We start from the raw sequence: 23,439 nt of genomic DNA, 5'->3' as shown, positions 1-23,439 counted from the left end.
TAGTTGCTCAGTTTGATTTTTTTTTTGTTTTATTTTTTGAGACAGGTTTTGTCTGTGTTACAGTCTTGACTGTGTTGTAACTCACTCTGTAGGTCAGGTGGGCCTCAAACACAGAGTTCCTCTGCCTCTGTCTCCCTAGGTCTGGGATTAGAGGCATGTGCCACCATGCCCAGCTGCTCAGTTTTTTTAATATACAATCTAAGACTCCCTTTCTAGAAATGGTGCCACTCACAGTCATTAATAAAATAAAGTGCCACGCAGACTTACCCATGGGCCAGTGCGATGGAGGCATCTTCTCAGTTAAGATTTCTTCTTCTCAGATGACCCCAGCTTGTGTTGAGTTGACAAAAACTAACCAGGATACTTTCCATATACTTAAATTACTCATCCTTTCTGAAAGTTATTCCACTATAGAAACTTGTTCAAAGTGTTTCTATGTGCTCTAGTGTTCTTTGCTCACATTTTATCCTATAGTGGCTATAGACAGCATTTGATGAGGATAAGCCTGGAAAACTTTTGATAAATTAAAGGCCCATTTATCAAAGATCTACTTTTCCATGGTTTGCTTCCTTCTCTCAATCTTGGAGCATTTCAGTACTAGGTTTAGTTGTTGGACCTTCCTTAAATTAAGGAAATTGTAGTCATAGATGTGCTTATTGAAGTTGGTGACCATGAAAATGGCAAGAACTATTTACTTGTCAGTCAAAAATAGTAATTTATACCTTTGTTTGCAAAACATTTTAACACACAAATTTATAACTTCTGCCAGGAAGATGTTTCTGAGACATGCTCTTACGTTTCGTCTTAGTTTTTATTTCCTTCTTACTACTGCATTTCTCTAGTTTAAAGTTAGAAAGACAACTCACTTTTTATTAATAACTACCCTTCTTGGGAGTTATCGAATATAGAAATTCATCCAAACTGACACCAGTGAAGAAGAACTGCATTTAAATTTTGGTTTTGCATCTGACTGTTTTGTTTAAGCTGGTGAAATTACTTTACAGAAGGCAAGGGGAAATGAGGAAATGCTCTGACATAGCAAAGAATTTATTCTCTTTTACAAGTTATTTCTTGCCTCACTCCTCTAGGTTGGTACCAATCCAAGCAAAATGTTCTCTTTTGAAGTAAAAAAAAAAAATCTTCAAATTTATTTAAGCTTTATGCACCAAACCGATAGGGGTCCTCAAACACAGGTAGACAACAGACCGAAACAGAAATGCTTGAAGACTATCAGTTCAAAGTCTGGGCTGTACCTATTGCCCTTTGATATTAAAAGAAAATGTAATGGCTAGAGAATGCCGAGCTGAATTCAGATAGAAAACTTGTTTGAAGCTCCTTGTCATTGTCATACTTGTACTGCATTAATGTGGTGTAATTGACATGCTAATTTCAGATATAGTTTTAAAATAGTCTTTTTTATGTTCATTGCCCTGGACAGGTTGGACAACTCCCTGAAAGTTACCGAGACTATTCCCTGATCAACCGCTATATTTTTTGAGACACTTTTTCTCTTTGGGCAGAGGGGGGTACAATATTCACCCAAGATTGTGTTTGAGTGCCAAATATAATTGGTCGTCATTTTAAAAATACTTTGATTTTTCCCTCCTAGTGAGCGGCCATGGTATTTCACATAGAGTTAGAGAGACTATTGTATCAAAATGTCACATAATCTAGTACTCACTGAAAATGGTTACAGATTTCTTCCAAATGAGTGTTTCCAATGGTCTGGCTTAAAGCTATTTGGACTTAGCTTGTTTACAGGATCAGTCGGGAGCTTTTACTGCTTCATGAGACTTCATAGCCAGTGTCCTATTTATTAAACTCTCATTCCTTTAAGGCATACAAACATTTCCAATTTTGTTATACTGGAAACTTGGTGCAGCAGGCAGGATGTGATTTTCCCCATTTTTGTAGAACCAAATAAGATTTTAAATGTGAGTGATAGGAAACATGAGTAAAAAAACTCATCTGGGTGACCCATTCAATAAACATGTACTGTCCATTTAATATGCTTCCCTAAGCCATAAACATTATATTAAATTAAAGGAAATGCAGAATTATCTCCTCCAAGAAGGTATATATTCTGTGATAGAAAGCAAACAATCCATTTCCGAAATTGAAAGTCAAGTATCGTCTTAGAGGGTCAGGACTAAGGAAGAATATAGACTAGAAAGGGTCAGTACAAAAAGGGGCATTGTCTTGAATTTGTGTCAGGTGGTTGAAATTGTTTCTTTGAGAAGTTATCATGCAGGAAGTATGTAATGAGGAAAATCCCTGAGGCCAAAGAGTATGTGATTGATAGGTAGAAGGGACAGATTCAGATCAGATACTGGGATGTGTAGTGAGCAAGAGGATACTGATGTAAGAGGAAGAGGGACCGAAAGTGAGAGTCTATCTACTCTCAGGTCTCTCTGGTTTTTACTTTGAGGAAGATAAGAAGTTGTGGGAAGTTTTCTTTTTATTGAAGTTACTGAAGTTTTTTTTTTTGGGGGGGGGAATTCATAAAAGTATATTATTTACATTATTTTTACATCTTCTGTCCCCATTAAAGCTCTTTCTAAATTTTCTCCCACTCCCTGTCAAATTAATGACATTGTATTAAGTATCATATGTATGCTTGTATGTAGATGGGTTTAGGCCTGAATACTTGGTCTTAAATACCTATCAGAGAACTTATTCCTCAAGAAAACTGATTATTCCTCTCTCAATAACCATTGATTGGCCATAGTTCTTCATCTAGAGGTATAAGCTCTTGAAATTTCCTCCATCTATGTTGTCATACTTAATGGTGTTTAGACAACCATATTGCTGAGATTTCATGGGGATGACTTCCATGCCAAGACACTGTTTAACAGCAAGCATCCTCGTTCTTTGGCTCTTAACAATCTTTCCTCTCCCTCATCATCAATGTTCTCTGAACCTTAAGATGTAGGGGTTGCATTGCAGATGTAGCAATTGTGGTTGAGCACCCCCCTGGCCACTTATATTTTGTATTTCAACTAGTAGATCTCTGTAATCTTCCATCTGTTACAAAAAGAACCTTTTTGATGACTGGTGAGAGCTACAGTTATCTGTGGGTATAAGGATACATAGTTGAACACATTTAGAAATTATGTTGATTTAAGAAATGGCATTAGTAGGTTCTCTTCTAGGGTCTGTGACCCTAGGGTAGTTGGCAAGGTTTACAGTAGCAGGCATGGATTCTCTCTTTTGAATGAAGGCCTTGTGTCTGTAGATAGCAGCTGTTCATCCCCTAGATGAAAATGCCACTATTGCACCATTGGGAATATCTCCCTTGGCTGGTCAGTCATTAGCGGATTTGCAGTCCATAAAGCTGGGTGGGACTACTGATGGCTTTCCTCCATTCGCAGCTTCCATAGCATTTTCAGATGCTTTGAGAGTCAGTTCTCAAAGAGGAAGCTTCTGGTTACATGTTATCCTTTCAATCACTGAGTCTGTAGTGTCTTCACTACAGGTTTTTACTTTCAAGTTCTGGGAAGGTTTTGAATAGCTAAGTGGCACAATTCTGACTGGTGTATAAAGAATGGAATATACAGGATAAGCGATGAAGTAAAAAGGTCTTTGAAGATGATGGGAGCTGTCTAGGTAAGTCATTGGTCAAGCCCTAGAAGTCAAGGTGAATAGATTTTCTAAGTTGTGTAACTTTCACCAAACATCAGAACCCCCTATATGAAATGTTAAACTACTAGATTTTTGTAACCACTTGTTTTTTCTCATTTTCTGTAACTATTTTTTATTTAACATCCCCTAAAAACACAGGAAACTTATTGAGGATGTTCCTCTCACTTGTATAGCAAGCGCTTTACCCAATAAACCACCTCCCCCGCCCAGAAAAAAACTTTTTGAATGAAAATAAAATTAAAAATGAAAAAAGAAAACAAGGATTCAGGTTCAAGACTTCAAATATTACAGTTTGACATCAAGAGGAAAGACAAGGCTGAGCAGAGTGGCATACACTGTTAATTCCACTAATCACTTTGAAGGCAGAGGCAGGCAGACCTCAGATCTCTGTAACTTCCAGGCCTGGTCCATACAGAAATTTCTAGGCCAGTTGGTACTGCAGAATAAGACTATATCTCAAACAAAGAAACAAACAACAACAACATAAAACAAAGAGGAAGATGACTTCAGAACTTTAGCAAGTTAGAAGTGCCAGGGATACGTTTAGTTGGGCAAAAAGGGATTTTTCAATAACTGTTTGTCTAGGGCTGGAAAAACAGGTGAACTTGTGCTTTTCATGTCCTTTGAATTGTTTTGTAATCTTCAGTTAAAATTTTAATTTTATATAAAATTAAAATGGGTCCATCTCTCATGCCCAAAACTCACCTACACATAGACCTAGGACCTCAACATACAACCTGATACCTTGAATCCAATGGAGCAGAAAGCAGAGACTATACTTGAACTCATTAACACAAGAAAGGATTTTCTAAACAGGATTCTCACCATGTAAGCACTAAGGATAATAATTAATAAATGATACCTCATGAAACTAAAAATGTTTCTATACAGAAATGAAGGTCATCATCTTAGTGAAAGACGTAGCTTACAACATGGAAAAAATAATTATCAGCTACACATCTGCCAGAGGCTTAGTATCTGGAATATACAAAGAACTAAAAATAAAATGAAAAATCAATCAGCACAATAAAAAAGGCATGGAACAGAACAAAGCTTTCTTAAATGATGAAACACAATCTACTGAATCCTCAGACTGAAGGGGTTAAGATTCTTTCTCCACAAAACCTCAGTCTGAATGATTTGAGCTCCTGACTCCTCCTGCCTTATATTCCTCCATCTACCCATCCATATCCCTTTTTGGCTCCACCTCCCTAGTGCTGTGATTAAAGGTCTGTGATTCCAAAGTACTGGGATTAAAGTTTAGCACTCGTGAGGCAGAGGCAGGTGGATCTCTGTGAGTTTGAGGCCAGCCTGATTTATAAGAGCTAGTTCCAGTATAGGCTCCTGAAGAAACCCTGTCTTGAAAAACCAAAAAATTTTTTTCTTTAGTCTGAAATGCATACCAGCAAATACATATTGCACATTTGTTCTACACTAAGATGATACTAGGTATAAGATAAAATAAAAGGGGAAATAATATAAAACTCTCTCCTAAAAGACCTAGAAGACAAATAGGGATAGAGCAATATTTTAATGAAGTAAGTTTTATATATTTGGGATGTCCAAAACACAAAGGATAAATCAGATATGGGTAGACTTCCTGTGAAGAGAGGTCTCCAGACAAATCTTGTTAGTGACTACTTCTCTCAGTGCTCTGTTAGGCACAGGTCTTTATTGGTCTAGACACTTGTGACCCTGCATTTGGCAATCAGACTATTGAAACAAGGGATCCTAAAAAAATGGAATTTTCCCAGGAATAACATTCTGAGGGTAAGAAAAAACCAAAGCCTGGTGTCAAACAGAGGAATAATTTGTTTCTGGGAAAACTTGCAGGAGACATTAGAGCTCAAGCAATGAGGGGCAGGCTGCATGCATCTAGGCCAGGACTACTTATGTATATACTGCTTCTCTTTTACTTAAGTCTCAACCTTATGTCAAGGTGGACTCAGTACCCCTGGATGTCTTTGTTCCCTTCCTAATATGGCAGCATTGAATAAATCTTTCTCTGTTTTCACTATTAATTGTTTATTTAATTGGCTTATTGAGGATATGAAGCAAAGCCCACCATGCCAGGTCTGCCATGGTCCAGGGTTTGCACTTAACAGACCCAATAATACCATTTCTGCCTATTTGGCTATCAGAATCATTATAGATTGTGTTTCCCAGCACTCCAGAAGTAAGGGGGTGTGTAAATGGGTAAACTTCTGTGAGCTGGCTCTGAGATGGGGTTGATTTTTCATCTCAGATATTACATTACCAAGATAATAACTGTAGCAATTTTGGTGTGGCTCTGGAAAATCAAGAAGTGAGGATTTCATTTAGGCTCCCTTCAAGCTCATAGATCTAAAGAAGCTGGTCACTGTTGCAATTTACATTTACTCTAAGGGCCTCATGTTGCTGTTTGGTGGTTCTACTTCTAAAGGTAATTTTCATAAACTCCATCCTCAAGACATTTAACCTAGTATATCTTGAGATCTTGTGGGATTTAATGATTAGGATGATTAGCTTTTGTGGTAGAAGTATAGGCACTGGCCATGGAAAGTACAGTATTGGTTGGGAAATGGTTCTTGGGGATAATATGTGTCCTTGTTACCATTAAATTCACAACCAGCATGAGCAAGAAAAGATCTGCAAACAAGTATAAAATCCATTTTCCTTTCTAAACCTAATATTGCTTTACACAATGTGGTATATATTTAAGAACGATTTCTTTATGCTTAATTGAAAGTGAACTACAAATGGCAGATCTACAGTGGATATCATTGCTCTGTGGGAAAGATTTAGAAAGCTACTTAGAGCTGGCTTTTCATTTCTACCGTGAATCTGAAGGCAAATTATTTCCGTTAATGTTTGCTATAATTGTGTAGGCAGGCTTTATATTTGTGAGTGTGAGTATGTATGTATATAGTGAGTGTGTCAGAGTGAAAGTGGGTGGAGCTTGGGGTACAGCTTTGTGGAGTTAATTCTCTCCTTCAAACTTCACCTGGGTCTGGGGGATCAAACTCAGATCCTGTGAGGCTCGCCGTCACTTTAGCCACTAAACCACATCTCCGACCCTACTGATGATGATTCCTGTAATATAATTTAACTTATCTCAAATGATATTCTCTAGAATATTTATATCAAAGAAGGAAATCAGTGAGTTTTAAATAGCACCTGAAAGCCTTGGAATGCTGGGAAGAATTATGTTCCAAATTAGAATAAAACTCCATGTTTAAATCCAAAAATATCAAGGAAACTCAGAGAAAAATGCTGAGTATGAAAGCATCTTTTATGGCAACAATTACTTAGGTAGGATTTCTATTGTGAAGTGACACCGTGACCATGGCGACTCTTTTATTTTATTTTTTTATTGATTTTTATTGAGCTGTACTTTAAAAAAAGATTTATTTATTATGTATACAACATTCTGCCTCCATGTACGCCTGCATGCCAGAAGAGGGCGCCAGATCTCATTACAGACGGTTGCGAGCCACCATGTGGTTGCTGGGAATTGAACTCATGACCTCTGGAAGAGCAGTCAGTGCTCTTAACCACTGAGCCATCCCTCCAGCCCCTGAGCTGTACATTTTTCTCTGCTCCCCATGACAACTCTTATAAAAGAAAACATTTAATTTGGGTGGCTTTCAGAGGTTTAGTCCATTATCATCATGGTGAGAAGCAAGGCAGCACACAGGCACACATGGGGCTGGATAAGGAACTTAGAATTCTTACATCTTGACCCAAAGGTAACAGGAAACATTCTGTCTCACTGGGTATGACTTGAGCATATATAGGACCTCAAAGTCTGCCTCCACAGTGACACACTTCCTCCAACAAAGCCACACCTCCTAATAATTCCATTCCCTTCAGGGGCCATTTTCTTTCAAACCACCACAAGCATGATTTTTTCAGACTGAAAATCTGGGAAAGGCACATGGCTAAAAGGAGCACTGAATGCTGCAGAGTAGATACTCAATAGGCAATTGTTGAATGAATTCATTAATTGAACTCTATATCTAATAATATTGACAAGATGTTCTAGAGTCTACCACATTGGAAGAACTCAGTACTTAGAGATTTCCATCTTTGATGTATGTCTTGCATAACGATAAAGATAATACATCTAGCAAAAATGACTCATGAAAGAATATAAAAATTCATCTCCACAGTTTAAAATGAGAACACAATTCTCTAAGATGAAATTGAATAGAAATAATACTCAAGTCTTGGATGCATCATTTGACTGCAAATTTTCTTGATGAGTCTTCAGTTGCTGGGTTCTATAAATTTATGTAAATATTCATACAGAAATTGCATTTCATTTTAAGTCCTTACCCAGACACATTGCTGTCTAGAGGTGACAGCATTGCAGGATCAATGAAGATGCTAGGACGGTAAGTGACCTCAGATATCCTCTAGAAATTGTTTCGCATGCGTGGAGGGGGTGAAAGTACAGGGCGCAGGAGAGCTGGGAGGCTTACAGAAGATTGAAATGCAGTTGCTTCTTATAGCAAAGAGGTATCTGGAGAAGAGACAGTAGTAGCAGGTAAACAAGCAGAGTCTATTCCCTAATGAGAGAAGTGCTCAGATGCAGAGGTCTCTCTGTGTGTGTTGTTGAGTTTGGTTTTCTGTTTGTAGGAGAGGATGGATGTATGCATGAATAGACAGGAATCTGTGTGTGCATCTAAATAAGTGCATTTGTTTGCATGTGAGTGTGTGTAAGTGAGAGCTGTGATAGACAGGCTACAGTAGCTTCCTGACATCCTGGCCTCGGGTTGCTAATTTCACTATATCTAATATAACAGACAGAAAGAAAAAGAAGAAAACAAGAGAACAGGGAAAAGAGAGTGTTTCTGACTTTCAACTGTGCACTGCTGTTCTTCCTCTATGTCACTAAAGCATTTATTCTCCCCAGTCCCTTCTTAGGAAAATGGATGTGCTAGATTCAGCTCCGTCATACAAGTTTAACCAAGTTTATTATAATTACATCCATAAAATTCAAGTTCTTAATTGAAAAAATTTTTCATACGGTATGTTCTGATCACACTTTTCCCCATCTTCAACTCCTTGTAAATCCTCTTTACCTCCCTACCTACACAGCTCTACAGACCCTTTCTCTCTTTATTTTAAAAAAAACATATAGGCAAACAAGAAACCAACTAACAACCAACAAACCAAAAAACCCACAAGAAACAAAATCACAAAATTGGAAACCACAATATACAAGCAAAAGACCGATAAAACAAAAAATTTGCCTAAACAAAGAAATTTGAGACAAGCTACAAAAGTACCATTGGCATTGTTTTGTGTTGGTCATCTACTGATGGGCATGGGTCATTCTCTAAAGTTTGTTAAATATGCCTAGTGAGAGTCCATTGGAGAAAACACTCTTTAAAAGCAGATCTCAATTGCAGATAGCTTTTTGGTTAGGGTTGGGAGCCTGTGTTCCTTTCCCCATCTCAGCCCTGTAACCCTGTCTAGCTTGAACCTGTAAAGGCCCTGTACCTTCTTCCACAGGCTTTTGAGTTCCTATGTGTAGCAGTTCTGTTGTGTCTGGAATATGCTGTTTCCTTGGAGTCATCCACCCAATCTAACTCTTAGAATCTTTTCACTTGTTCCGTATAGTTTCCTGAACCTTAAGAGGAAGGATTTGATGAAAGTCTCCCACTTAGCACTGAGTATTCCAAAATCTCTGTTTCTGTATGTTGCCCAGTTATGGGTGTCTGTATTGGTTCCTATCTACCGCAAGAGACAGCATCTCTGACAATGACAGACCGAACCACTGAGCAGAATGTCACTAGAAGTCATTTTATTGCTGTTTCTTTAGCAAAGCAGTAGGTATTTGGTGTCCCTCTAGGACCATGGCTTATAGTCCAAAGTTTGTGGCCACCTGCGAAGTGTCAGACGTGGGCTCCATTTCTTGGCAATGGCCTTAAATCTAATCAGACAGTCATCGATTGTTCCCTCAATGTTTGTGCTATGATTGCCGGTCTTGTAGGCTGGTCACCATTTTAACTCACAGGGTTGGTAGTTGGGTTGTGATGGTTACTATTCTCCCTTAGTGGTGTGCTGAGTACTTTCTAGTACTATGAACACTTTTTAGTAAAGGTGAAGGCTCTAGTTAGGCATCAGATCCAATTTTCTGTATTCAAGGAGATGTGTAAGTGCTGTCATCAGCAATAGGATGTCATAAATCATCAATTTGAGGAGAGCAACCAATGGCTGTGGCATTAGCCTGGGATGTTTGGGGTTTCCCATAGGGTCCTTTTGGTCAATGACTCAACAAGATGTAACTCATTCCTGGCACTGGAGGTTTATCTTTGTGGTAAAGATATCTAGTTGGGGCAATGTCTCCATGTTATTTACTTACTCTACTTAGGTTTCTTTTTCATATAGATATATGCAGACGCCTTTCCCATAGTAGGTTTGCAGATGGCCTCTCAAATAGCCCTTAGTTGTAGATGGAAGTGGGGTACCAGTTAGTGCTAATTGCTCCTCCCATATTCCCTCACTCACTCCTTTCCTCCATTCCCCTTCCCAATTAATCCTCACACTATAGTCTTTTACCTCTCTTTATTTATATGCTCTATTTCCCATTAGATTTTTTTTGACTACCTCAGTTTTCATTGGTTAGCACTTTCTTTTGCTTTTCAAGGAGCTAAGACTTGGAGTGCTGTGCCATTTCCTTGATGGCTGTGAGCCACTGAAGAAGCTGCCTTGGGCAGGGAATTTGGTATAATAGGAGTCTTGAAATTAGCTAATCATCTCAAGACCCAGAATAATACCAAGCCAGGGCTTTTAATATTGGATTTTATCTTATCCAAATTTCTACAGCTTCATTGATCTTTAGCTCTCCCAAGCAACTCACATAGCTCTGTTTGACTTAAAACTCAGGATGGTTTTAATTTCCTTTGTTAATGTCGCTGCAATAGAAACCAGAAGTATTGATAGTATGAAAAATGAGATTAGGACCATGAGATTTGGTCTTATTTCAACTATGGTGTCAAATTTCTGATATTGCATAGTTATTGGCCAAACTGCTATGTTAAATACTGTTGTTAGTCAGGTATAGAGCTCTATCCAACAATTCCACCAATTGGGAGGGGGAAGCAGGATGATTGTGAATTTCGGGCCAGCTTGGGCTATATATGGAGGTCAAGCCTATCTTAGGCTATGTAGAGAGATCTTGCCTAAAAAATTCAACCTAAACCAACCTAAAACTGTTACTAAGTTTTGTGTAGTATAATCTTCATTTTAATGAGTGATGCAAATATGTATCAAGGGTGCAATTAAATTTATAGGCATATTTACCAATAATGGTTATATATTTGTCTAAGAATCCTACTCCTAAATTATTATAGAATTATAATTCTCTGATATAAGGCAGTTACTGGGAAATTTATATATACATTTGTAGGAATGGATAGTTTAAGTTATAACACTGAATAATATGTAATTGTTCAGGATCTGTAAGCTAACATGTTGTCGTGTGTTTCTTATCAATCTAACAAAATATTAATGTGATGGACTAATTTCTTTTAAAAAATGAGTTGTGGACAATAACCCCCCTTTCACTTGCTAATGTGTCGTTTAACTTGATAGAAGTACCTACAGTTATGCCATATTCTTCTTCCTTTTCATCTCCACTCTTGCTTTCTGGTTACCCATTCTAGCAATACAAGACCAAGTCAAGCTACAAGGCTTTTGCAGCAATCCCTACAAACACATTGCTCTTGGAACAGAAGGTCAGTGTTGGCTTTGAAACAGGGTGATTTTATGTTTCTAGTGTCTAGTATAGTTTTGTTATATGTATAAAATTTCTAATGGGAAAATGCATGTTTTACAAAAATAAAAGCTGGTCCTAGATTAAGATACTGGGACAAAAGCATCTTGGTCATGATGACTGACATCCTTTTCATCACGAGGGTTGAATATGATCTCAGTTGTCTTGTCCACTGTCAAGAAGACTTGGAGTTTTGATTCAGACTTCATTAGATCCTCCTTCTTTGGAAATTTCAAATCTGCTATGTTTGAGCATTTCTTCCTCTGTTTGCATAAATCAAAGTCAAGGTGAAATGAGATTAGGTGCACAACTACCTACCACAGTCATTGATTGGTCAAGATTTGATTAATATTAGCTTCCTTTATTATGTTATATACTTACCCAGATATAATATTCAAGTGTCTACTGTAGCAATATAGACTCTACCACCAGCTAAAGCTCTTCATCCATTCCTGTTAACCACTGGTTCTATCCCTACACCCTACTGAGTAACAGGGAGATTGGAGATCACCCCTAGTGACTTAAAAAAACCCATAGCTTCCGTATGAATCTAGGTAGCTTTGCTTTTAAACATCACCAATTATAAAATGACATAATGATATACATTTTAATACATTAACACATATCACATAGTGCCAACAAAACTACATGAAGGATTCACATCAGAATCAAAATGAAATTGTTTACCAAGTGTGGAAAATTATTGATGTCATATGTTATTTTTTGGTGGTTAGTTAGGATATTTAGCAGTTATTACATTAAGTCTATTTTCTTTTACATGGTTAATGATAGTGTTTCAAATACTGTTGCTGTAATTTGTCAAATGTTACTTGTTTGTCAGCCAGGTGGAATTCTGATATGCAGGTTTATGAATCTGCATTCTTAGTCTCTTAGCATGATCCAGAAAATGAAACATTTGTAAGATGTCTAAAAAATAGGAGCTATGAGCCAGATGGTGGTGTTGCACACCTTTAATTCCAGCACTTGGGAGGCAGAGGCAGGTAGATCTCTATGAGTTTGAAGCCAGACTGGTCCACAAAGTGAGTTCCAGTTCAGCCAGAGCTGTAATACAGAGAAACCCTGTCTTGAACCTCCTCAGCCCCCCCAAAACCCAAAATCCAAATAAAACACAACAACAACAACAACAACAACAACAAAACAACAGAAAACATCCCAAACCAAACCATACCAAAGCAACAACAACAACAACCACAGTAGGAACTATGTGGGAAATGCTTAGCATCATAAGGTCAATATTAAGTGGGTGACATTTCCTATAGCTTGTGTCTCTGTTAACAACTCCAAACCATCCACATGTGCTCGAAAGTCTGTGTTCTGTATGTACAAATGCATAGATCTGCATGGTCATTGCTGGAGAAACATCTGAGAGTTGGTCTCTAGCTCCTTTCCTGACTTTCTACCTTTTATAGCTTAACAAAAGTTAAAATAAGATTAAAGCCTTAGAAGTGCACGGGAAGCAGTTTTTCTCAGTTGCATCTTATGTCACTGTCTGGGGCTGTCATGGTGAGTCATGGGCAATGTTTATAGGGATATGGAACCTCTGGCAGTTTCAGATTTTAAAGAAATCTGAACACAAGTGTCTACCATCAAAGATCTGGGAGACATTGTCTCTTGTAGTGAAGCAAAGAAGACATGCGGCCTGCTGTTTCCTCTAACTGAGACACACTCCCTTGGAGAAGGAGGGGCTGTCTGCTCCTATGTTAGTAGCATTCTGTGCAGAAAACTGATAGTGAATGCTTCCTGGAACTCTGTGAGACACGGCTCCAAGTCATGCTTATTTTAGAACCTCTGACTTTCTAGCTTTCTTATCTCTGAATGAACTATTTTATAGAGGATATAATATCTGTTGGATATTAAAGAAAAAAATTCATTAACTTCCAGTTTTATCACAAACCTATATCACAAGGGCATGTGGGGATATTGATACATATTCAATCAGTGCAGTTCATATGAGACAGATCTTGTGATTTTTATTTTGAATATAAAATTATATAAGAAAATTAGTATTTTTACCTTGGTACAATAGGATGTACACGTTGTGATACATGATTTAAAATAATGCTTCTCGCCAGGCGGTGGTGGCGCACGCCTTTAATCCCAGCACTCGGGAGGCAGAGGCAGGCGGATCTCTGTGAGTTCGAGACCAGCCTGGTCTACAAGAGCTAGTTCCAGGACAGGCTCCAAAGCCACAGAGAAACCCTGTCTCGAAAAACCAAAAAAAAAAAAATAATGCTTCTCTAAGGAGGAGTACATTATTGTATAAACAGTAACGTAGTCATTGGGTCATGGTGAATTGTTCCAGACTATAGATACTTGGGCTTCTCAAAAGCCATAAATTAAATGAGAATGATTTTTTCTTTCCTTTCCTTTTTCCTTCTTTCTTTTTCTTTCCTTCCTTCCTTTCTTTCTTCCCTTCCTTCCTTCCTTCCTTCCTTCCTTCCTTCCTTCCTTCCTTCCTTCCTTCCTTCCTTCCTTTCTTTCTTTCTTTCTTTCTTTCTTTCTTTCTTTTCAAGACAGTGATTCTCTGTAGCTTGGAACCTGTCCTAGAACTAGCTCTTGTATACCAGGCTGGCCTTGAACTCACAGAGATCTGCCTGCCTCTGCCTCTCGAGTGCTGTGATTAAAGGCATGTGCCCAGACAATTATTTTTTATTTTCAGATCATTTTGAAAAATTGACACCAGTGATCACTAGGATTTATTTATACAATACCACCAATCATCCTCCCTTTAAACAAAAGGGTCTCCCGTGAACAACAACAAAACCTCCAGAATATACCCTCTACTATAGTGGTCACTGGTCCCTTCTGATTTTCATGTGCAAGGGATCTAATATCTTAACAAAGAATAAATAGAATGAGATAGTTTTCTCTGAGCCTTTCTCCAATATTGTCACGTTCAGAGATAGAGCCCACCAGATCATATACAAGCACCAAATAATTGCATCGCTGGAACAGGAGAAAAATGGAGCAGGAAAATTGTAATTTTACATATTTTTTAAATTAATTTTTCTTATTGTGTATTTTAAACCAGACAATTATTTTTAAATAATTAAAAAATCATTTTATTCATTTCCCCTTCCTTTTCTTTTCTTTTTTTTTCTTCTCCTTTGTGACTTTCCTTCTCATCAATGGAGACTTAACTCAGGGTCTCATGATTGTTAGACAGTGTCCCATCAAGGGACATCTTCCGTACAACAAACATTTCCTGTGAAGTTATGTTCATTTCCAACATCTAAGATGATAGTGCATTGCTTTTTTTAGTGTTGTAGTTAAGAAATAATTCTGATAATTTAGTTCTTTGAACTCAACTATTTATACAGCCTAACTTATTACGACATTGAAGTCAAAGAATTTAGTTCTGAATTGAGCAAGAAAATTAAAAATATAACATTTAAAAACTCATTTATCTTGGTTGGGGTGAAGCTTATAAGCCTCTTTTCCTCTCTGTGTTAGAACATTGACTGCCTTGAGCACACGCAGGTCTTGTGCATGAAATCGCAGATGCTGTGAGTTCATGAGAGTAACAGCTCTGTCACGTCCAGAAGACACTGTTCGCCATGGTCCTTTCTGACCTCTGGCTCTCACAATATTGCCTCTCCCTCCTCTGCAATCATCCCTGATCCCCAGAGACAGGGTGATATTATAGTTGTCCCTCCTTGGCTAAGCACTTTGAAGATATTTATTCTATTTGACCAGTTGTAAGTTTTTGTGTAAACTTCTATTCACTGCACAGCAAAATTTCGACAATGAGGGCAATTAGGCACTATGTACATTTAGCAGAATAATAATAGTAGGTGTCCCAGGGCCATGACTTCCCAAACATTGAGTTCTTGGCAAAATTTACAGCACCATGTATCAGTTTCTTCCCATTGAGTGGGGCTTAAATCCAATCAGAAAGTCATTGGTTACCCTCATAACAGTCATGCCAATATTGCTCCCTTGGGGGTATCCTCTCATATCAGAAGTTATGTTCTTATAGCTTTCAGAGTTTATAGCCACGCAAGACTGTTGATGATCTGCCCCTCTTGTAGCCTAGACACTACTGTCTAGTATTTTGAAAGCTATCTAACAGGGAAGAAACTTTCTTTTTAGTATCAACTTGATTTCATAATGTCCTGTGACCAGCAGGGTAGTATCTTCAGCAACAGGGTCTTACCTTCAAGTTCTGGAGGACGGCCAAGAGCAATTGACATTGCCTGAATTGTTTGCGTGGTCTCTGGCACTCCTCTGACTAAGAACCTTAGGGAATATCCTATACCCTGGCACCTTTTGATTTAAACCTATAACGTCTGGGGTGAATATTATTCTCTGTCCAGGATAATTTCAATTAAAGAATTTTCAAATATACATAGATATATATGCAACTTACAGAATGGAATATTTTCAATCATGGAAGTTTGTCTCAATTTCTTGTCATCACATAGAACACAACTGGAAGGCTGATCTGGGAGAATCATTACAACATTTGTTTGGGAGCTACACTGTGAGTTGCCTTGACAACAGAACACACATATATAACTCAAGTCTTACATGCTTCAGTAGCTAACCCTCTCTCAAGATAATTACAAGCACAGTAGATTTTTATGCCTAGCATATTGTGTAATTAGCAAATAGAATTATTTTTGGAAAATAAAGTTATTTTAAAAACAAGATTTTCAGCAAATTAGAACTCAGCCATTTTTTGTAGTGAGATGCTAAGCTATCAGTAAATTATGAGATTAGTTTCAGCTCCATTACTTCTGGATGAATCCCATTTTCATTCAGTTTTGAAAGGACACATTTTGTTGGCAGGCAACATAAGGTTTCTTAACTTGTCTCATCAAAACTTAAATTTATACCTGATTTCATTTCTAGCATTGTCCCCATAAGCATTTATGAAAGAAGTGTTTTTTAGCTCAATCTTCTACCATGGTTAAATAGAAAAAGATAAATGTGAGATACTATATTTTAATGAGGTAACTCCAACCTCTTTGGCTTAAGCAACTGTCAGTAATCATTTTCTCTCTGACAGACATGATCATGGGATACCATGCTCTATAGTCCTGGTTAAGAATGACATCTCTAGACAAGTGACTTTGTTATAGATATTAACTTTAGTCACAGTGTGTGCTATTGTCTATTTCAGAAAGTTTTTGAGATATTTCCAGTTTTTTAATCACTTAAGTCTGAGTACAATAAGGACAACTTTAAGGTAAAATTGTTTTAACATACTAATAGTCAAAATTAATAAATAATTTTTACTATGAAATTGCTTTAAGGAAACAAAAAGGATAGACTTATCTATATGATGTAAAATTATATGCAGTTTATTGTGTTATAAGAAAATAATGTTTTCTACAGAAAGATACTTTTTTTCTTTGAAGGAAGCTCATATTATCTATTCCTGACTTGCTAAGTATCCATAAGGATAGTGTCTTTGTCTAGTGTTAGATACAATTTTCTCAATAAATGCTATTACTATGTTCCATTTTCAAGATATTTAATTTATAAAAAATTGTGTCTTTGCCAGATTCCACAACAGTTCAATTTTATATAAATGAAGTAAAATTATAGAAGTAGTTGTTCAAATGTAAAGTTAAAAGATTTTACCATAGCAGAAGGGTACAAAATAGTTATTCTGAAGATCACAATGGATAAAAATAGAAAGGCAGAGATTTAGTTTATCCCATTTTCAAATCAATTTACCTTACATTGTTTAATATTTTAAAGGATGGGTTACTAATTGCAATGCGATTAATATAATTCTTTAGTCAATGTTTTTAAGAAGTCTGTGGTTCAAAAAATAATCTGATTGTTAATTTAGGATATGACCTGTACTACAGAGACATCTGTTGGTGGAGACCCAAAATAACCACAGAGAAACTGTATTATTTGCAATATTGCTTGGTCAATGACTCTAGTGTATTCCTAGCTATCTCTTACATCTTGAATTAACCCATTTCTATTAATCTGTGTGTTGCCATGTGGTTGTGGCCTACCAGTAAGGTTCTGTCCAGGATCTGGCAAATGTCTCCTGCCACAGCTACATGACTTCTCTTTTTCTCTGCCTACTTTCTCCTCTATCTGCTTGGAATTTTCACTTTGCCCTATTCTGCTAAACCACTGGCTGAAGCAGCTTTATTCATTAACCAATATAAGCAGCACATAGACAAAAGGACTTCCCACACCAGGCATCATTTGTTTTCCTGTTTTTGTTTTTCACACTGACGTGCATGACTTTAGTTTTTTATTTTTAATCAATTAATTTATTTTAAAATACTATCTTTTCTCATTTTATACACCAATACTAGATCCCACTCCCTCCCCTCTTCCTGTTCCCTCCACCTTCCTCTCCACCCCCTCCCATTTACTCCTCAGAGAAGGTAAGACATCCTATGGAGTCAGCAAAGTCTAGCACATTGCTTTGAGGCAGGACCAAGGTTTGTTTTTAAACCAATGAAAAGATGCCCAGGATTCAAATTTGTATTAACTGATTGTATTAAGTGGTTGTCATATATGTACACATTCCCTTTAGAGAACTTGTGAATCCCACTTATTTGTCTGTTGGTTTCATTTTTTAAGAAAATACATAATAATTATAAAATGTTCCCCCTTCTACCTATTTCCTCCCTCTAATCTCTCCCATGTGCTCTCCATTTCTCATTCAAATTTATGGTCTCTTCCTAAAATATTGTTTTACACACACAGACACTCACACAGACACACACACACACCCTGTTTAGTTCATATAATATGTTTATGAATACAATACAATATCTGTATGTTTTGACCTATAGCTCTTTCTCTAAGGTTGAGATCTTATGAGCTTTCCCTCTTCCATGTTTGGTACCATGCCTATTGGTACCGTCGTTTTTCAGACATTGTTTAGACAGCCATGTTGGTGAAATGTCACAGGTGTAGCTTCCTTGACATTTATAGAAGACGCACTCCCACAGAGAACTCCGGCTCTTACAATCCTACCCCTCTCTTCTACAAAGATCCTTGAGTCTTAGGTGCAGGAGCTGTGTTATAGATGTATCACTTGGGACTGGTTTCCACAACTCTGGGTTTTGATTGGTTGTGGGTTCTGTAGTGCTGTTTCTGTTGTCCTTAATGAGGGCCAAGAGCTACACTCATCTGTGGATATAAAGATAAATATTTAGAATGTAGATAGGGATTAAGCTAGTTTAATTAAGTGACAATCAGTCATAGATTCTCTTCCAATATCCGTAAGTTTACTAGCCATGGGTAGATGACTAGATTTCTAGTACCAGGCATTATTTTCCTCTTATTCAATTGGCCTTAAGTCAAATTAGAGAGCTGTTTGTTGCTACTAAGGTAGTAGTGCCACTGCTTTACCCTTAAGTTCATCACGCCATACTGGACAGTGTTGTGGTTTATAGATGCCACACTAGGTAGGACTATTGCTTGCTTCCCTTCTTTGGAAATTTGTATGGAGCTAAACCCTAGAGAAGAATATGCAGGATCTTTCTGAGTGGAAAGGTGGATGTAGTGTGGGAGGATCCTGTCTGTAGGAGGCAGGCTGGGAAGTCCAGGAGGAAGCTTAGAGATTGGTTGTTGTATAGGCAGTGTTTATAGGATTTGACTAAGGCACTTGGTGTAGCACAAGGGCTGGATCTTGGAAGCTGGGGAAGGTGCACAGAGGGAAGGATCAGGAGGATTCATCTGGCTAAACCTTGGGAAAGGATCTGTAGAGTTTGACTGGGGGGTAGGACAGAATAAGTCCCACATATTGTACTTTCACTCAATAGTTACAAAAGAACTTCTGCTGGAAGGGATTATTTTAGATTTGGTGACACTTATCAACTGGACAAGACAGTTGTGATAGTTTCTGTATTATAAACTTGAGGATGTGATGCTATCTTTATCACCTTCATAACTCAACAAAGAATTTGGTAATCAGGGAAGCCTCATAAAGTCCCCCAAAGCAGCACAATTAGGGTGTGTGATTGACCTGCAGCTTAGATTCTATCCAGTGTTTCTCAGGCTTGTTCTGATCCCTTCCCAGAAATAAGAGCAAGGATGTTCACTGAAATACTGAGTGAGAGGTAATGAGTTTGGATTCTTTTCTGTAATACTTTTTTGTTAGTCACTAGAATATATTTATATTCTCATAAAATGAGAATGACATAATATTTTCATTTTATGAGAAAATATTAAAGGGAATTGGAAGCAATTTAACTTTGAGAAGAATAAGCCAGGGCTCACAAACAGCCCTATTCCTTGTGATGCTGAGAGAGAGGAGGGGTATTATAGGGAGGGAAGCACTGGTTGGAGGGAAGGACCATTCTTTAGATGCTCTTACTGAAAGGAAAGTCAGGTGTGAATCCTCCTGCAAGGAAGCTTTAAGTTTGAGACTAGTGGCAAGTTTGTAAAACCTAAAAATGTGAACAAGACAATAAAAAAGAAAGCACAGCTACCTTCTGTGTGGGCGGAACAGATCAAATCTACTAAATCATACAGAACTAAAGACACCAAGAGAGAACTCCTCAGATTTTATCGTTCATAAACATGTCGCATGGCAAGAATATACTTTTATAGGGGGAGGTTCATTTTTCGAGACAGGGTTTCTTTATAGTTTTTGGAGCTTGTCCTAGAACTAGCTCTTGTAGACCAGGCTGGCCTGAACACACAGAGATCCACCTGCCTCTGCCTCTTGAGTGCTGAGATTAAAGGCGTCTGTCACCACTGCCAGGCTGGGAATATACTTTTAATTGTTCCAGTTCTTTAAACTGTGGTTGTATATTTCCCATGCTCTTTTGGCTTTTGCTAATGGAGGCTTAAATATATTTAATAAAATATTGTATCATGGAATAAAAGCAATATTTTATGGCTATTAGGAGTGAGTCAAGATGATACATTTGACAAACTACTCATTATAGTCAATTAACAAATAAATTTTAGTAAAATTTTAGAACATTTTGCCCCCCCCCCAAACTCTTCTATTTAACATAGAGTGGGCAATGAGACCATTCAGAGTCATAGGCTTTCTTGCCAATGCTCATTATCTTTTATAGCTTTAGGAGATCATTTTGACATTCATTGGGTATAGTTCAATATTTCAAGTAGCATAAGAATTATGTTAGCCTGTAGTAATTTTCCATATACCAAACTATTGACTTCATTTGGTTTTGGCTGAAAAAAAGTTATTTCATGAGTATTGATCACATGCTACAATCTTTGATGGCAAAGGAGTTGAATAGTAATATTTAACATACTTTTTTTTTATTAAAACACTCAGTTTAAATATCGTCTTCACAGTATTTTACTAAGGAAAACTACAATAATATTATTCTGATGCATTTATCTATTAATTATGTTTATTACTCAGTTTGTTTTTTAATCTAATCTAAATATCTTTATTGATCCCCTGACCCTAATGGAACAAAAGGCCTAGTAGACTAGAGATATAATTGAACAAAACTCTCATGATAGAATAGCCTCTTTTGGTGCGTGTGTGTGTTCTTTGTCTCCACCTTCTATAACTGGAAATACAGGGGATCACTCTGCTCACCCTGCATTTATGTGGGTTTTAGGGGTCTAAATCTGGTTCTCATGCATGAGTGGCAAGCACTTAACTGCTGAGCCATCATCTCATGATTCAGTTTTCTCTCTTTTTTTTTTAACTTGTGTCAATTTTATTGAAACCAATCAGACATTTTATACCTATATCATAAGTAGAATATTATGGAAATTGCCGGGATCAATACAGATGTAGTTGCTAGGACACAATAAAGTTTGCAAGCTACACAGGGTACACAAGATTAATTTCTAAGACCATCAGTATTCTTTTTTTGTTGTTTTTTTCGAGACGGGGTTTCCTTGTAGTTTCTAGAACCTGTCCTGGAACTAGCTCTTGTAGACCAGGCTGGCCTCGAACTCAGAGATCCGCCTGCCTCTGCCTCCTGAGTGCTGGGATTAAAGGCGTGCGCCACCACTGCCCGGCCCATCAGTATTCTTAAGATATGCAAAATGTATTCCTAACCAGCGAGTGAATAAATTTTGGACTGCAGTGATGTCAAAAAAAGACATTTGGATCTTCACAATGAAGAAAATTTTCTATGTGAACTGAGATTTAGAGCAAGTGAATACCACAAAATACAAAAGAGACAAAGATCAAGGAGCACAAGTGATTCTTTGTGGCTAAAGAGTGACAGGAAAAAGTGCTTGGAAAAACATTGCTGGGAAGGGGAACAGTGCCATAAAACAGCTTTCCTGCTGTGCTTAGCCTTCTATACAGAGTCTGGATAGAATTTCTTGTATCTCTTCTCTCTATAACTACTACAATAATGGTCATGTGTAGTCTAATACTCCAAATATATTCTATATTGTATGTGACTTGTCATCTGGTAAGTTGAGAGAACCTCCAGTGTCTAACTATAACCTTTCCTTTACATTGGCGTAGATGTGGTCCATTAGCCAGACAACCCCTCTTCTCAAAAGACCAGGTGCTGTTCCTACTTATGCCTTAGAAGAAGCTTTCAGTCCCAGTGGGATTATTTCAATAATTGAATCACATGCCTTTGTGGAATCAGGTGACACAGCATCCTCTTGATACTGCCTCCTTTACAGTCCTTCAGCAATGAAGGACTTCAGTGTAACTCTTCATTTTATTTTATGGCATCCTTCGCTGGACTGTGGCTATCTGTGATCATGTACATTATATGTAAAGCACTCTGGCCATATCTGTCCAGTAAGACATTGTGTACTCTTCTATTTTCTTAACGTAAAAGGGAGTTCTCTCTTACCTACAGAGTGAATAGCTGATGGGAAACACCATGTTGGGGAAATTAAACTGAGTTAAGTTTTTATAAAAATCTCTGTTCCCTCCTCACTATTTCTCATGACTAATCATAATTTTAGGAAAAAAGAAAAAGAATAATTACTGTAAAGGCGACTCTTGCCATAATTAGTTTTCCAAATTTTGCTCTGTGATACAGAGAAGCAAAGTTGGAAAACAAAAGTTTTCAGACAATAATTCCTATGGAAGGACTGCTGAGAGTGGGAGGAACAATCTTCTCCAAGGAAGAGCAAGCAACTAGTTATCCAGTACCAAATGGTCAGCCCTGAAAACACACAGACAAGTAACATGAGAAGACTGGGCAGGTTGAATTTAGAAGCAAATATATATATACATATATGCATGTAACAATAGTTAATGAAAAAAATGAGGCCTTGAGTTTGAAACAGAACAAGGGTGGGTGCTGGGAGGGTTTAAAGGGAGCACAGGGAAGATTCTAATTATACTAGGATCTCAAAATTTAAAAGTAACTTTTTAAATTAAGAAATGATGAAATTTATTTTTCATGACTATTTGTCTGAACTCAGTATGTTCCATGCTCAAATCTTAATTCTACCAGATGTGGTACCTACTAATGAAGATTGATAGTTTTAGATCTGTGTAATCCCTTAATCTTTTAAAACAAACAAACAAACAAACAAACAAACAAACAAACAAACAAGGTTCTTATGAACAGTGAGTCCTGTGGTTCCACGACTGATGAGAAACTTTGGAGTCAGGATATGAGAGCATCAGAATAACAGTGAAGATATAAGGACTGGGAATGCAGATGAGGAGACAGGGTAGCTTGCTATCTAAATGCTCTACAATCCATTCCAGTAGTGAACTGTCTTTTTTGTCTGTTTACAAACCTAATATGACACATATAGGTGCAAGTGATCATTTTTCTTTTGAAAGATACTGCCTAAAGAGATCAGACATTTGTTCTAATTACTTTGCTAATTATATTTTATAACCTTTTATAATTGCCTTCAAACTCATTCCACATATTTTTGAATGACTTTAATGATGATAAATTGTCAAACTTTGAAAGTGGATTAGGACCAGATATCTTGAAAAATTCCCTGTAGCAAAACACGTAGAGTTAGTGATAAAAATTTGCAAGATGAATAGGTATAAAGGGTTAAAGGAGATTATGAAGTAGGAAATGTTAAAGGAGAAGGGCAAAGTAGAGGAGAGAATTCTGAGAGACAGAAATAACACTAATGAC

The 23,439-nt window shown here is 37.3% G+C and overlaps 1 protein-coding gene across 1 annotated transcript in view; it reads left to right on the top strand.

The window, feature by feature from the left end:
- Positions 1-23,439, top strand: part of LOC119809421 (muscular LMNA interacting protein) — a 122,405-nt gene that overhangs the window by 23,593 nt on the left and 75,373 nt on the right. The window contains exon 5 of the mRNA XM_042054727.1: positions 11,298-11,369. Within this exon, the coding sequence (XP_041910661.1) occupies positions 11,298-11,369 (72 nt within the window). The remainder of the gene's footprint in view (positions 1-11,297; positions 11,370-23,439) is intronic.

This window comes from Arvicola amphibius, chromosome 3 (assembly GCF_903992535.2).
Source record: "Arvicola amphibius chromosome 3, mArvAmp1.2, whole genome shotgun sequence".
Taxonomy (NCBI): Eukaryota; Metazoa; Chordata; class Mammalia; order Rodentia; family Cricetidae; genus Arvicola; species Arvicola amphibius.
This window is presented reverse-complemented; position numbering and strand designations above follow the sequence as displayed.